The 12,429-nt window shown below is 44.2% G+C and overlaps 1 protein-coding gene across 1 annotated transcript in view; it reads left to right on the top strand.

Moving 5' to 3' along the window:
- The window catches only part of grin2da (glutamate receptor, ionotropic, N-methyl D-aspartate 2D, a), a gene marked incomplete at both ends in the record, with an annotated part of 106,782 nt that overhangs the window by 21,239 nt on the left and 73,114 nt on the right, over positions 1 to 12,429 (top strand). The window contains one exon of the mRNA XM_079176326.1: positions 112 to 252. Coding sequence (XP_079032452.1) covers positions 112 to 252 — 141 coding nt within the window. The remainder of the gene's footprint in view (positions 1 to 111; positions 253 to 12,429) is intronic.

Here is a 12,429-nt window from a genome sequence, read left to right as displayed (position 1 = left end):
TTATTCAAGCGGTGACAAACGTCTTTCTGCATTTCCCTGGACCTCGGCAGTGTCAAAAAAAAGTGTCCCACTGTCTCCGTCTCACGTTGTTCTCTCCCGTTAATCCTGCAGGCGCATCGCCAAAGGCGTCTCCGTGCTCACCCACGGGGCGATGGCTCTGCGGAGGGACCAGGGGCCCAGCAGCCGGTCGCAGTACGCCGGCAACTGCCAGAGTGACGGCAACCAGACCCACCGAGTGCCAGACAGAATCAGGTGAGAGTGTGGGGGGGACGGGGGGGGGAGGGAGGACGGTGACTTTGAATATCTGTGTCGCTCACAGTCACAGCGGCTCCTGACACACAGCAGAGTGAGCGAGCAAACAGCAGAACAACGTGGAAATGCAAATAGTGGCAAACAGCTTCGGTGCTGCTTCCACATTCAGAGCAGCTCCAGAGAGCTGAGTCACTCTGACCTGGAAACAGCTGTTTTGTTCCTGTAGTGACGTGTTACTGGTGAAACTCTGCATGGTGGCCACTGATGGAAAAATGGATTTCTGTGTTACTTGCTCTACTATGGATTTAAAAGAGTGATTTCTGTAAATCAAGATGATGAGGTCAAACAAACGTCTTTTCTTTCTTTGGCTTTACATATTAACGTATTTCATAATAATGAGAGACCTTGATAGTGAGAGCTTATTGATTCTGCAACCAGCAACACTGTCCAGGGTGACATTGTGGTGCATTCATGTCCTGTAGGAAAACGACGCATCCTATTGGCGGCGCTTTAGGGCATCTGATATGGGGAAGCTTCATCACGGTATTTTTGAAGTGAAATGCATCATGGGGCACTTTGAGAGCAAAATGAAGAGGCGAGATCTCTGAAGAACTTTGTGCTCTTGTAAATGGTTCCGTGCTCTTGTAAAAAATGTCATCATGAAGATATTGATTGTATAAATATGAATAGTGATGACATGGCAAAAAGGTCACACTCACAAAGCATGGTAAAAGGAGAGACTGCCCCCAGGAAGCGGCGAGGTCCGGGGGAGGAGTGCTGTGAAGCTCACGATCAGAGCCACGTGACACCTTCAACCCGGGCCTTCCCAATCAGACCTAAACCCGGTCACGGTGCACTGTGGAGGAAATGCGTCGGAAGAGTGCCAGCCAGCGGCAGTGAGAGGTCCCTCAAGGGGATCCTCCCACACCGAGGGTCCGTTCCTAACCCGCCAAGATGAACCACGTGGGCGGTTTGCTTGGACCCTATAGCCATTAAAAACGGTAGAAATATGTTCAATCCATTATAGTTATGGTATAAGTTTGTTCAAGGTCATTTTATGTTATTTTCTTATCATTTTTCAAGCAATTAATAGGGCCGCCTATGGGAACTCAAAAGCTTTCGTTGCAAAAAATGTTGCAATACAAGCTGTGTACAAGATTCCGGCGCGTTTGAAGGATGTGGTCAATAAAGTTTGTTTCCTTTAGAGAATTAAAGGCCCAGGCTGAACCTGCACTTCACCCTCAATTACACTGTTTGCCCTCATGGAGAAGAAAACTAATTGTGCTTTTGGTTATGCATGTCAACTTGACAACAAGTGGCAAGTGCATATTGTTAGTTCAGGGTACGGCAGGAGAACCATGTACAGTATGTTTTATAATAAAAAGAGTCCCTCCTGCACAGAGGGACTTTTAATATGTGCAGAGGAAATGTGCAGACGGGCAAAATAGCAGAAGTCCAACTTTTAACTGTGTGTTTGATTGACTGCTGCTGCTCTTTGGCACAATCCCCTCCGGGAACCGTTTGGAGAAGTCAGGTATCGCTCTCTGTTCAGCTGTCAGGGTTACAGGAGCTGTCTGGGCACCGGCTGCTGGACCGGCTCTGGAGATTTGTGCCGAAAAACATTCACAAATGACTTGTCTGCAGGAGAGATGCGGAATATTTGCATGAAGGGTGGTTTGTACATTGGGTTCTGTTTACTTATCAGAAACATCATGCAAGTAAATGAGAAACCCCAACAGATAATATCAAAAGGCCCTTTAGCAAGGCACTGAATCCCTCACTGCTTCATTTGAACCGCTCAGAGAGGACTGCAGCTGCTCTCAGGCCTCACACGGAACTGAATATGAAGAGGTGTGTTTCTGGAACTTTATCTTGCATTTGAGGTATCTGAGGTCATGTTTCTGAGCTAGTTTTGCTTCATAATTGTTGGTTTGCCTTGTAAATGTCATGGACTGACCAGTTCACATACACAGGTTAGACGATGTCAGGTAAGCAGTAAGCTGGACAGCTTCTTTTAAGTCACTCATATGGCGATATTCACGGTGATAATGGAAATTCACCACTTTCGACTTACTGCATACGCCATTCTGTCTCTATTCGAGCAACCACATGTAAACTTGTGCACTTTTGTTTCCATTTGTAGCTTTGTACGCAATCATAACCCCGTGATAGGCTGGTCTGGGCCTGGACATTTTTCCACTAAGCACATTACAAACAAGCCATTCCACCAAAATTAAAATCCCAATTAATATCACACTTTGCGTGAATAACGGAGGCACCTTGATAACCAAGCTAGCTAGCTAACTCATAGTTAGCTAGCTAGCTCAGCTCTCGTAGTGCTAACTGTATCTGCCCGCTCTGGACCTCTCGTCCAAATATCGTCACTTCTGGTTTCAAAATAAGACAAAATTACGATCTTGAGGATTTGACCAGTAGACAAACCAATGGGTGACGTCACAGTGACTACGGCCACGTTTATATAGTCTATGGTCAAACCGGAGTTTTTTTTAATAAAGCAAGTCTGCGTTCAACTCTTTAGTTCCGAATGTATCTCCCTGTAATGTTAACGGAGGAAACTGGAAGTTTACACCTGTTCCCTGTAATTATCCAAAGGCACTCTGGGAAACGTTCTTCCTGAAATAGATGCAGATGAGGCGCGTTGAGGGAGAGTGAACCCAACCGGAAACGCTAAATTACAACAGCTAACACCAGCAAAATAACAGATTGGTGCAGATATGACAGATTGATGACAGCTTTAGAGAAATCTTCCCTCCACTGCAGATGGATGGTTACCGCAGGTTTGCTTGCCTGCGTCTCTTTAATGAAGTGAAGAGGTTCATTTTAAACTCAGTGAAACATTTCATGCCCTTCAGAATCTGGCTTCTGAATGCTCTCAATCAGCGGCGGGGCTGACTGTCACGCTGACAGACGACCGGGGCTCGCGGGAGCCTGATCCGGTGGTGGTGATAGTCCTCGCCACGGCAGCATGAAAGACACCGGTAACACGTGAAGGGTTTTTACTCTCCAGGGAGATGAACACCTCACCAAGAAGGGCTCCGCAAAAACTCAACCTGTTGGTGTTTTTAACAACTGTGTGGCCTTGTTCACATCTCTATTTTAGGAACACTGGGAGTGTCTGAATTCATTACACTTCATGAGTTCTGCATTGGAAATATATCTTTTGTTAATGGCCACACATGTCATTTTAATTAATAGTCCCACATTAAATACAGCAGGCTGGTCTCATCCGGCATTTATAGCTAAACTTCATAGCGAAATGCGCCATTATTATCCCACATGGGCCAGGTGGCATTAGTGGTGGATGGGTCAAACAAACCTCTATCGTCTATGAGACTGCTCGTTCCCCGTTTGAAATCAGAAGTCCATGTTGGTTTATTTCTCACGTACTTGAGTACTTCGGTGGCGGCACTTCCATAGTTATTTTAAACTACTGTCATAATCTATTCCCAAACCTAACTAAGTAGGTTTGTTGCCTGAACCTAACAATGTATTTCACAATATTTTCATAAAACTAACCAAGTAGTTTGGTCGCATAAAACTAACTGAGTTGTTTCCTGTGGAAATGATGAGTTATTATACGAACTGTTGTGGAAGAATACATTAAATCCAGATATGATGTATGAATCTAAATGTGTGGAAGTCTTCTGCTGGACATGGATCTAGGCCCTCCTGCAGACCAGAGGGGCGGTAATGCAACCGAACTGCCAAAAAGCACCAATGGAAGACACTTTTAGCTCTTTAGCTAACAAACATCTGGATGATTTGCATAGATGGACTACGAGAGAGAAACTAAAAAGATTTGCTCACTATCGTGAGCACCGACTCCCTGGTGATTCTATTCCATCCATATAGGCAACAGGCATAGCAACTTGAAAACATCCACAACTGAATCCTACCAATCTTCCGACAATCTTGTTCATCAGCTTTATTAAAATCCGGTTCAACAAATCCTCTGAGGAAGGCAACGAGCACCTAGCCAATCAGGAGCAGAGTAGGACGCGTCCTCGTGGAACGCTGATGAGGAAAAACAGTTTTGTTTAACATTCACATTGAAGCCTTCGTCTGATTGTGAGCTCACAGAAAAGCCTTGTTATTATGGGAATAACACTCCCCACATGATTAATGTTATCACTTATTGTGAAGCTCCTGTGAACAAAAAAAAAAGTCTCCCATGCAGTTCTCTTTGTTTTTGAAAAACTGAGGTTTGAATACCAGTTAGTGTTTTAATCATTATGCTTTGGAATCCATGACATCCTCTTTTACACGTAAACCTCAACTCGGTGTTGATTAATGGAGCCGGCAGCGCTCCTCTGTTTGACTGAATAGTACTGAGCAGAGCGAATGCATGCTCAGCAAGTCTCCGCTGAATAATGAATCATTACGAGACAGTAAAACAAAGTTGACTTTATTAATTATTTTATGGACTTTCTGAATTATTGAGAATGCCGTATTAGATGGCACTCGTCTACACACACTTGTACATCACCGAAGTCGATTGGACAGCCTCACACACACACACACACACACACACACACACTCCTTTTTCAGAACGAGAGACATTTAAAAACCCGAATCCACACACAGGAAAGTCAGATGAGACAATACGCATGTTTTGCTTCCTAATGATCTCCGTTAGTCAAGTCTTTCTGCGCTTTGTGTGACGGCTGAGACAGATGTGTATTTAACAAAAGAGAACATGGCTGCGTGGCTGCGCTCACCAAAAAGCCTCTGAACAACCAGCTGCTCACGCATACAGACACCGGCAACACAAATATCAGGATGTACGGACAGAAGAGAAGCAGGGATGGTGTGTGTGAGGACTGAGGAGACAGGAAATGTGTGAAATAGAAGTTTGGCAGGCGGAGAGCTGGAGGAGAGTTGAGAGGGTGGAGAGATAGTGGAAGATGGAGACGACATGACACATAGAGATAACGATGATGATGATGATGGTGGTGGTGGTGGTGATGGTGGTGGTGATTTGGCTGTCTGCTTCGAGATCATTTTGATGCTCCCGGCCATCAGATTACAAATAACAGCGGCGGAGCACAATGTGAGCCGGTGCAATGAAACAAATGGGGAAAATCACAACAGAACAGAGTGGAACTCAAAATAATGACATTCAAATAAAGATCACAATGTGCTGCTCACTGCAACACGCTGGAACACAAAACTAAATCAACACACCAGGCAGTAAAGCGCTGTGTGTGTCTGTGTGTGTGTGTGTGTGTCCTTCTCATATCTGGAGACACGTTCATCTACTTCACACCGAGTGTTGTGCTCGGGACCCAAGTTGGTGCTTATTGGCACCGCATCCACCTGACGGACACGCAGTTCTGACTTATTAGCATCTTAAATGTTGGTTTTAATGACAGTAATAATACATTTATTGATATAGAACTTTTCAAAACAGCTGTTAAAAAGTGCTTCACAGAACAATAATGGAAAAACAATGAACGAAGGCGTAGAAATATATACACGCATACACACACACACCGATGTGTAAATACATATATCCATACACACACACACACACGCTCCGTAAACATGCTCCACCACTCATATGAACGTGAATGCATGTTTACAGATGCATAACCTTGAGACCTTGTAAAAATGCCATCCTAAAGAAATATGTTTTAAACACTTTTTATAAGCGTATACAGTGATGATGATGATCATATTTCTACAGGAAGTGCATTCCAGAGTTCTGGAGCCCTGACGGCAAAATGGTGAACGCGTTAGCAACAATTGTAATGAGACTGAAAAAAAAAAGATGAGTTAATGTCGGCTAAAAGGATTATTGTTCGTATTGTAAACTGCTGAACATTGTTGTTCGGATGAGCCTTCAAATTCATGGATCCGTTACTCAAACTGGGCCATTTCATGTCTCACTGGTGTTCAACTGCCTCAGTCCGATGCAACCGGTACCTTTTCACATGAAAAGCATTCAGTTCCTGCGACCACTTTAGGATGATGGGACATAATCCTTGTGGTGAAGGAAATTGTGCGGAACAAAACACTGCGATTGCCCGCTCTCTCTCTCAAACACACTAATCAGGTGAATCCAGGTGAAAGCCGCGGTTTGGAATGATTAGCTCATCAGACATGCAGAGAGAAGGAGGGGACAACGGATTTAAGGAGGATTAAATGCCTTCAGAACAACTGAGACACGGAGTGCATTGTGACTGAATAGGTAGAAACACACGAGTGTGGACTGACGGAGAGGATGTCAGGAGACGCACTGGACAGAAGGGAGACACGAGGACCAGAATAGAACAGCCGTGACTCAGTCTTTACCGCTGGACTCTTTTATTGAGACTGTAATTGAAGCATTAGCTCAAATATAGAATATAGAATGTCGGACAGAAAATGCAGGGAAGAAGGAAGATAGTATTGTGAGCTGTTAATTAAAATATTGCACGTTATTATTGCACTCAGATGGTGAAGCGTAATGTATAAAGAAAAGACAATGAGAGAGAGGTGGAAAGGGAGTCAGAGGAGGAAACGAGGAGACGGAGACAAGAAGAGAGGAGAAAGCAGCAGAAGAAAAGGGAAAGGAGGAAGGAGATAAGAGAGAAAGAAGTGGAAGAAAGGGGAGACGGTGGAGGAGCTCAGCCAGTCAGCTCAAACCCTCGGGGGGACCGACTGCTCATCTGGAGTGGAGGAGTGTTTCTCTCTCTCTCTCTCTCTCTCTCTCTCTCTCTCTCTCTCTCTCTCTCTCTCTCTCTCTCTCTCTCTCTCTCTCTCTCTCTCTTTTTATCATTCCTGTCGTGTTCGTTCCTCCTTACTTTAGTGTTCCCGGTCACATTCGACCGGTCTGCTTTAACTGCTCTTACATTAACACAAAAAACTATTAATCATCACCACATTTTATTTAACGCCTTCTTAAGCTGTAAACAATGTCTCAGACTCGTGGTTTACATGAATAACTGCTGTGAAAATGTATCGCTAAATTAAATGAAACCGTTGTAAGCACATTGCTGACAGGAATATAGGCCCTCCCCGGACTCCGCATCCCACAGACTTCTTCTAGCCTCGTTGTTTGACCGATGTACTCCTGCTAGACTCAACAGACCCGTGTAGGCTTTGGAGGTCTATGGTCCAATGCTCTCCATGTGTCCCCAAACACACGCCTTCCCTCCAGGTTTGTCATGTCCAGTATAACACCCTCAATGGACTCTGGTAAAAAGAGTTGGAAGCTGGACTTGATGTCATCCACAGGAGATGTTGCATATCGTGTTGGCCCTGGCGTCGTCCTCCTCCTCTGTCCTGGAGGAGGATGAACACCAGAGCAAGTTGCCACCCTTGGACTGGAACCCAACAGGTTCCTGTTCCTCTGGTGCCACTTGCTCACCATCTGTTGACTGGTCAGTGTCATAGTAGTCCGGATCGAAATCAGGATCAATGTTGTCTTTAATTTCGGAGACATCTTCGTCTGTCTCCGGTTCAATCTCCTCTTCATCTGGTTCAAACATTAGTTCCAGAGCCTCTGACTGAAAATGGCCTCATCAGTGGCCTTCTCATTGTGCTCAGAGTAAAATGAGAGCAAGGCACAAATAAAGGTTTATTTATATGAAACATTGTTTAGTCTGGAAGGTGTGGTCCACGTGGGGGGATGGGCACATACGCGCAAATATAGAGAAGGGTTCACATAACAAACACCTGATTCTTTTTTTTAAAGTTTGAAACGTGTACAACTTTATATATGGGGCTGTGAACAGGTGTTCACACAGGTGTGTGTGTGTGTGTGTGTGTGTGTGTGTGTGTGTGTGTGTGTGTGTGTGTGTGTGTGTGTGTGTATGGGGCTATTTTCCATCTGATGAATGGACATAATCTAGTGTTTCCCATTCATTTCCTACGGCGGTCACTTTGGACCGGGAACACCATGGGTGTTACAAAGTTGACTAAACCACTAAAAATTCAATGAAAGTGGTGATTTCATGCAATTTCATGTTCAAATAGTGTGGAGGATATCATGAGGCCTTGAGGCAATCAGATGTAAAACTCAATATTTATGATTGATTAACACGACAGGAGGGTTAAATACCTGCACCGCGGTGATCTTCAACCGCTAAAATGCATTCAGGACGACCAGAAAAACCCTTCCTGCTTCACCATGTGCTCTCTACTAGCTTCAAGCAACTGTGTCCTTTATTCAGCTTTCCATCTCCCCAAAAATCTCTCTTTTCTGTGACATTGTGATGATGCCGTCACACAGCAGGGGAGCTTTCTCTCGCGTGAGCTGCAGCCATCGAGTGCAGTGACACAGCCTCCGTAGCGTAATCCTTTTTTTTCGTGTCGGAATTGCTTTAAATATTCATGCGACACTCAAACCCTGCAGCGCTAAACAGCTAACGGTAATATTTATCAAGTGCAATGTGTGTGAACGTATAGGTGGAGAAACACGCTGTGGGTTTGCCAAACGTTTCGCTCCTAAACACTGACTCAGTTTACAGAACAGACTCCATCCGACGATCATGAAGGGAGCTGGAGACATGCGTTCAAAGAAAGTGCTAATTCATTTGTGCGACTGCCATAAAGAAGTTATTATTAACAGTCATTATGTTGGAGTAAAGTTCAAACCCAGACTCCTTTTCACCAGATCCCATTGATGAAATGCTTATTTTTAGCTTCTTTGCGTAGGATTTAGCGTCTTGAATTACACTGAAAGATGAGACGAGTGATCAGAGGGTGTCAGGACTCAGTGTCCGGTCACGATGCTCTTCATCGTCTGTCTCGTTCTCTTCTCGCTCTCTCTTCTTTTCACACCTTCCCTCTTCGCTCATCAGCATGCCTGCTCATCACCCTCCCATCTGTCGTGTTTCCCGGCCTCGTTATTATGTGTTCCTTCTCTCTCCGTTTCTCTGCAGGCTCACACGTACGTTCCCTCTGGTTCTTTGTTTTCTTTATTGGTGAGACACCTTTTCCTACCTCTTCCTCATTTCTTGGTTGTGTTTTCAAAGCAGTCTTGCTTTTGTCCTTTGGCATCAGCTTAAGATGTCTGTCTTTCGTTTCTCTACTGTAGCATGATGATCCATCAGTGTAATGTAGTTTTATTCCCTTTTATTGTGAGGGACGACAGAGAGTTCTATGAAAGCGATGCACTGTTTTCATGTGTAAAGGAGGAACTGAGTGGAGCTGTGAAGACATTCACTCCACCATTTGTGGAGTGTTTGTGTTTGTAACATTGGTCAACATGTTACAGGAGTCACAGGACTTAATTCATTGGCTGCAGATATTCTTCCAGACGCAATAACCCTCCAGAAATGAATCTTCAACTTTAAATTCGACTGCACTTCGCCGCATATATATTAAATGTCTCACACGCAATATCTTGTGTGTTTTCGGCAAGAAACTGACCAAAATAAAGCCAGAGAGAGGGACCTTTGCATGGTGTTGGATAGGTGAAAGCACACAACAATGTTTTTCATACCTGTTATATTGTGGCGTATAGGACCGTAGTCGACAACCGAGTTGTGTGTTTTATGCAAATAACCGCTGTAGAGGACATTATTAATCATTTAGAAGTTTTGACGGTCTACACTGACTTCAGAGCTGTCAAAAGGATTTGTCGGGATGGTGGTGGAGTAAAGAAATAGTCTTTATAAAACAAAACAATGAAACTGATACAGCTCACCAACGATTGCCAATCAGTAAAGTTTGTGATCAGGCTCGCTCGCTCTAAAAGTCATATTTGCTCTCTTTCTTTTCTGCTGATACAATCCGTGACTTAAAACATTGATCCGATCCGAACCGTGACTTTTGTGATCCGTTGCACCCCAAATTATTATATTTATACAGTTACAGGCTGGTGTGTTGTTAATTGTTGTCCTTTTATTCTACTCATCGGTGTTTCTACATTTTCCAGAATTGCTTATAGCAGCACAGTACCGAGCGCTGAGCTGTCGTCACTCAGTACATGGTGCTGCTGTGAAGCGAGAGGCTAACAGGGTCTCCGGTGCTTCAGCCCTTCACTCACTACAGCGTGTTCTCATGCTGCAGAGCTCCCTGTTCTCCCGAGGCGACCGCTGCTTCTCTCCGTCCGCCCCGCTGTTGCCTTCTCTCGTTTCTCGCTGCGGTAATGAGTGTTGAGTGCAGTGGTCTGATTCTGACGACCTGACATCCAAACCTGCCGTGTGCAGTCGGATCAGGATTCGACTGACTTCGCTGCCGGCCGTGATGCACATCTGTCTCTGACTCCACTTCCTCTCTGAACCGTCATGTTGCGGCTGACATTTTAAACGCGCATGAGGTTCGTCCCCATGAGTCGAGTCATGTCCTCAACAATCACAATGATTTATTGAGAGTATAAAGGCCGAATGGAGGGGAGGCCGAGGATTAGGTTTGGTAATGTGTGCTTGGGGAAGGGTCGGCTTTCCTGTCTAATTATATACCAAGGCTCTGTTAATGGTTCTGCCGGGGGTAATGGCCACTCTAATGTTTCTATTCCCCTCATACGCGCCGACCAATTATTTGCCTGGCCTCTAAATTACATGCGGCTCAGTCTTCCTGTGGTATTTTTCTCAAGAACGGGCATAAATGCACCACAACTGCACAAATTTTTATTATAAAATTACCATTTTGTTTTAAAGGGGGGGGGGGTATTAGCATATTATGGCCTTTTTTATCAACTTTCAAGTGTATTTGTTTTGTCGTTTTCAGTGAACTGTTTTTGATTCATGACCCTGATAGAAAAGAAAACACAGATTAACCTTCTAGTTACTTGTCCTGGAATAATTGTTTTTCAGCGTTGCCTTGCCGGCTCATTCTCCGTAGGACGTGTTTCCCATAGTTCAATAAATCTGATCTCACTCCCTTTTTCTGAAATCATCGCTCTCCATGCCGGCCTTGAGGTCAGGTCTCTAGCATGGCTGACATGTAAGAGATGTGGAACAAAATCCTTCTTCCATGCATGAATGTACATCAAGAGTTCAGCTGAAGCGTGTTCAAGGCTACGAGAGGCTTGAATTAGTGTTTTTTTTTCTCCAAATTAGTCTTTTTGTAATGAAATTCCCTCTTTTAGATTCCCTGGAAAGCATTTCTCTGCTGGCCTACAGTGCAGCGATAACAGAAGAAGTCTTCTGAATAGCTCTGGTGTGCACTTCTGCACCGTGACGAGGACGGCACATTTTGTTCCCCTTCTCTTACATTGGAGTCATTCTAGGACGTGCTGCTTCATGGCCAGTGTGGAGAGAAGCAATGAAGACTACATATGGGAATGTGAGTGTTGTACGAATAGAGACTTCTGCTAAATCTCAACACAACCTTCAAATAATGGTTTAATTCATGAGTAAATCATTGACTGGAAAACTGGTGCTCTCTGTGAATGACACAAACCCTTGGAAGTCATTTTGCATGCAATAACAACGCCTTTTATGTTTTATGTTGCTCTTTGTACGCCATAATGACTGTGATGCAATGCATCCGTGTGAGTATGCTACGCTCAACGTGACGTAGTCTAAAATCTATACACCACAAACTCTTTGAACTTACCGGCTGGGTATGTGACTGTATTCTTATTAAACTTACAGTCGGCCATATTTAGTAGCTTTGGTCGTTAGTTTAAGTTGTCACCAAAGTAAAAGACCTGGAACAATAGTGACATCGCTGTAACAAAGTCTGATGAGGCAAAACATTGAAATAAAAGAAAAGCAGACGGTCGATCACAGAGGTTAACAACTTTACGCAGATCCTCGATATTCTTGAACAGAAAGTGACTGAAATGTCAACATGTTCTCAGAATAGTTGGTCAGTGGCTCCATACGCTTCAAACCACGATGCAGGTACGCCTGTAGTTTCAGCTTCAATAACGACGCCGTTAGGTTTACGTTTGAGTTGGTTGAAAGCCACGGTGCCAGTCTGAATCCTCAGTGTTTTTGTATTAGACGTGCTGGTAATGATCCCTCTTTGCACAGACACATCTACACCCCGGTGGATCAAAGTTCAACCAGTAACTGAAGTGTAAACTGCAATTGCAAGACACAGTGAAGGGAAAAAAAACATTCAAAACTACATAATAAAACCCTGCGTGTATGAAACCAAAATGTCCAATTGATTGGCGGATTAATTTATTGATTGATTAATTCAATTATCCATTAGCTCAGTTAACTTATTTGTCCTTCAGTCCGTCCCTCAGTCTGCTATTCAATCACTCAGCCA

The sequence above is a fragment of the Pholis gunnellus genome (assembly GCF_910591455.1).
Source record: "Pholis gunnellus genome assembly, chromosome: 16".
NCBI classification, from domain to species: Eukaryota; Metazoa; Chordata; class Actinopteri; order Perciformes; family Pholidae; genus Pholis; species Pholis gunnellus.
This window is presented reverse-complemented; position numbering and strand designations above follow the sequence as displayed.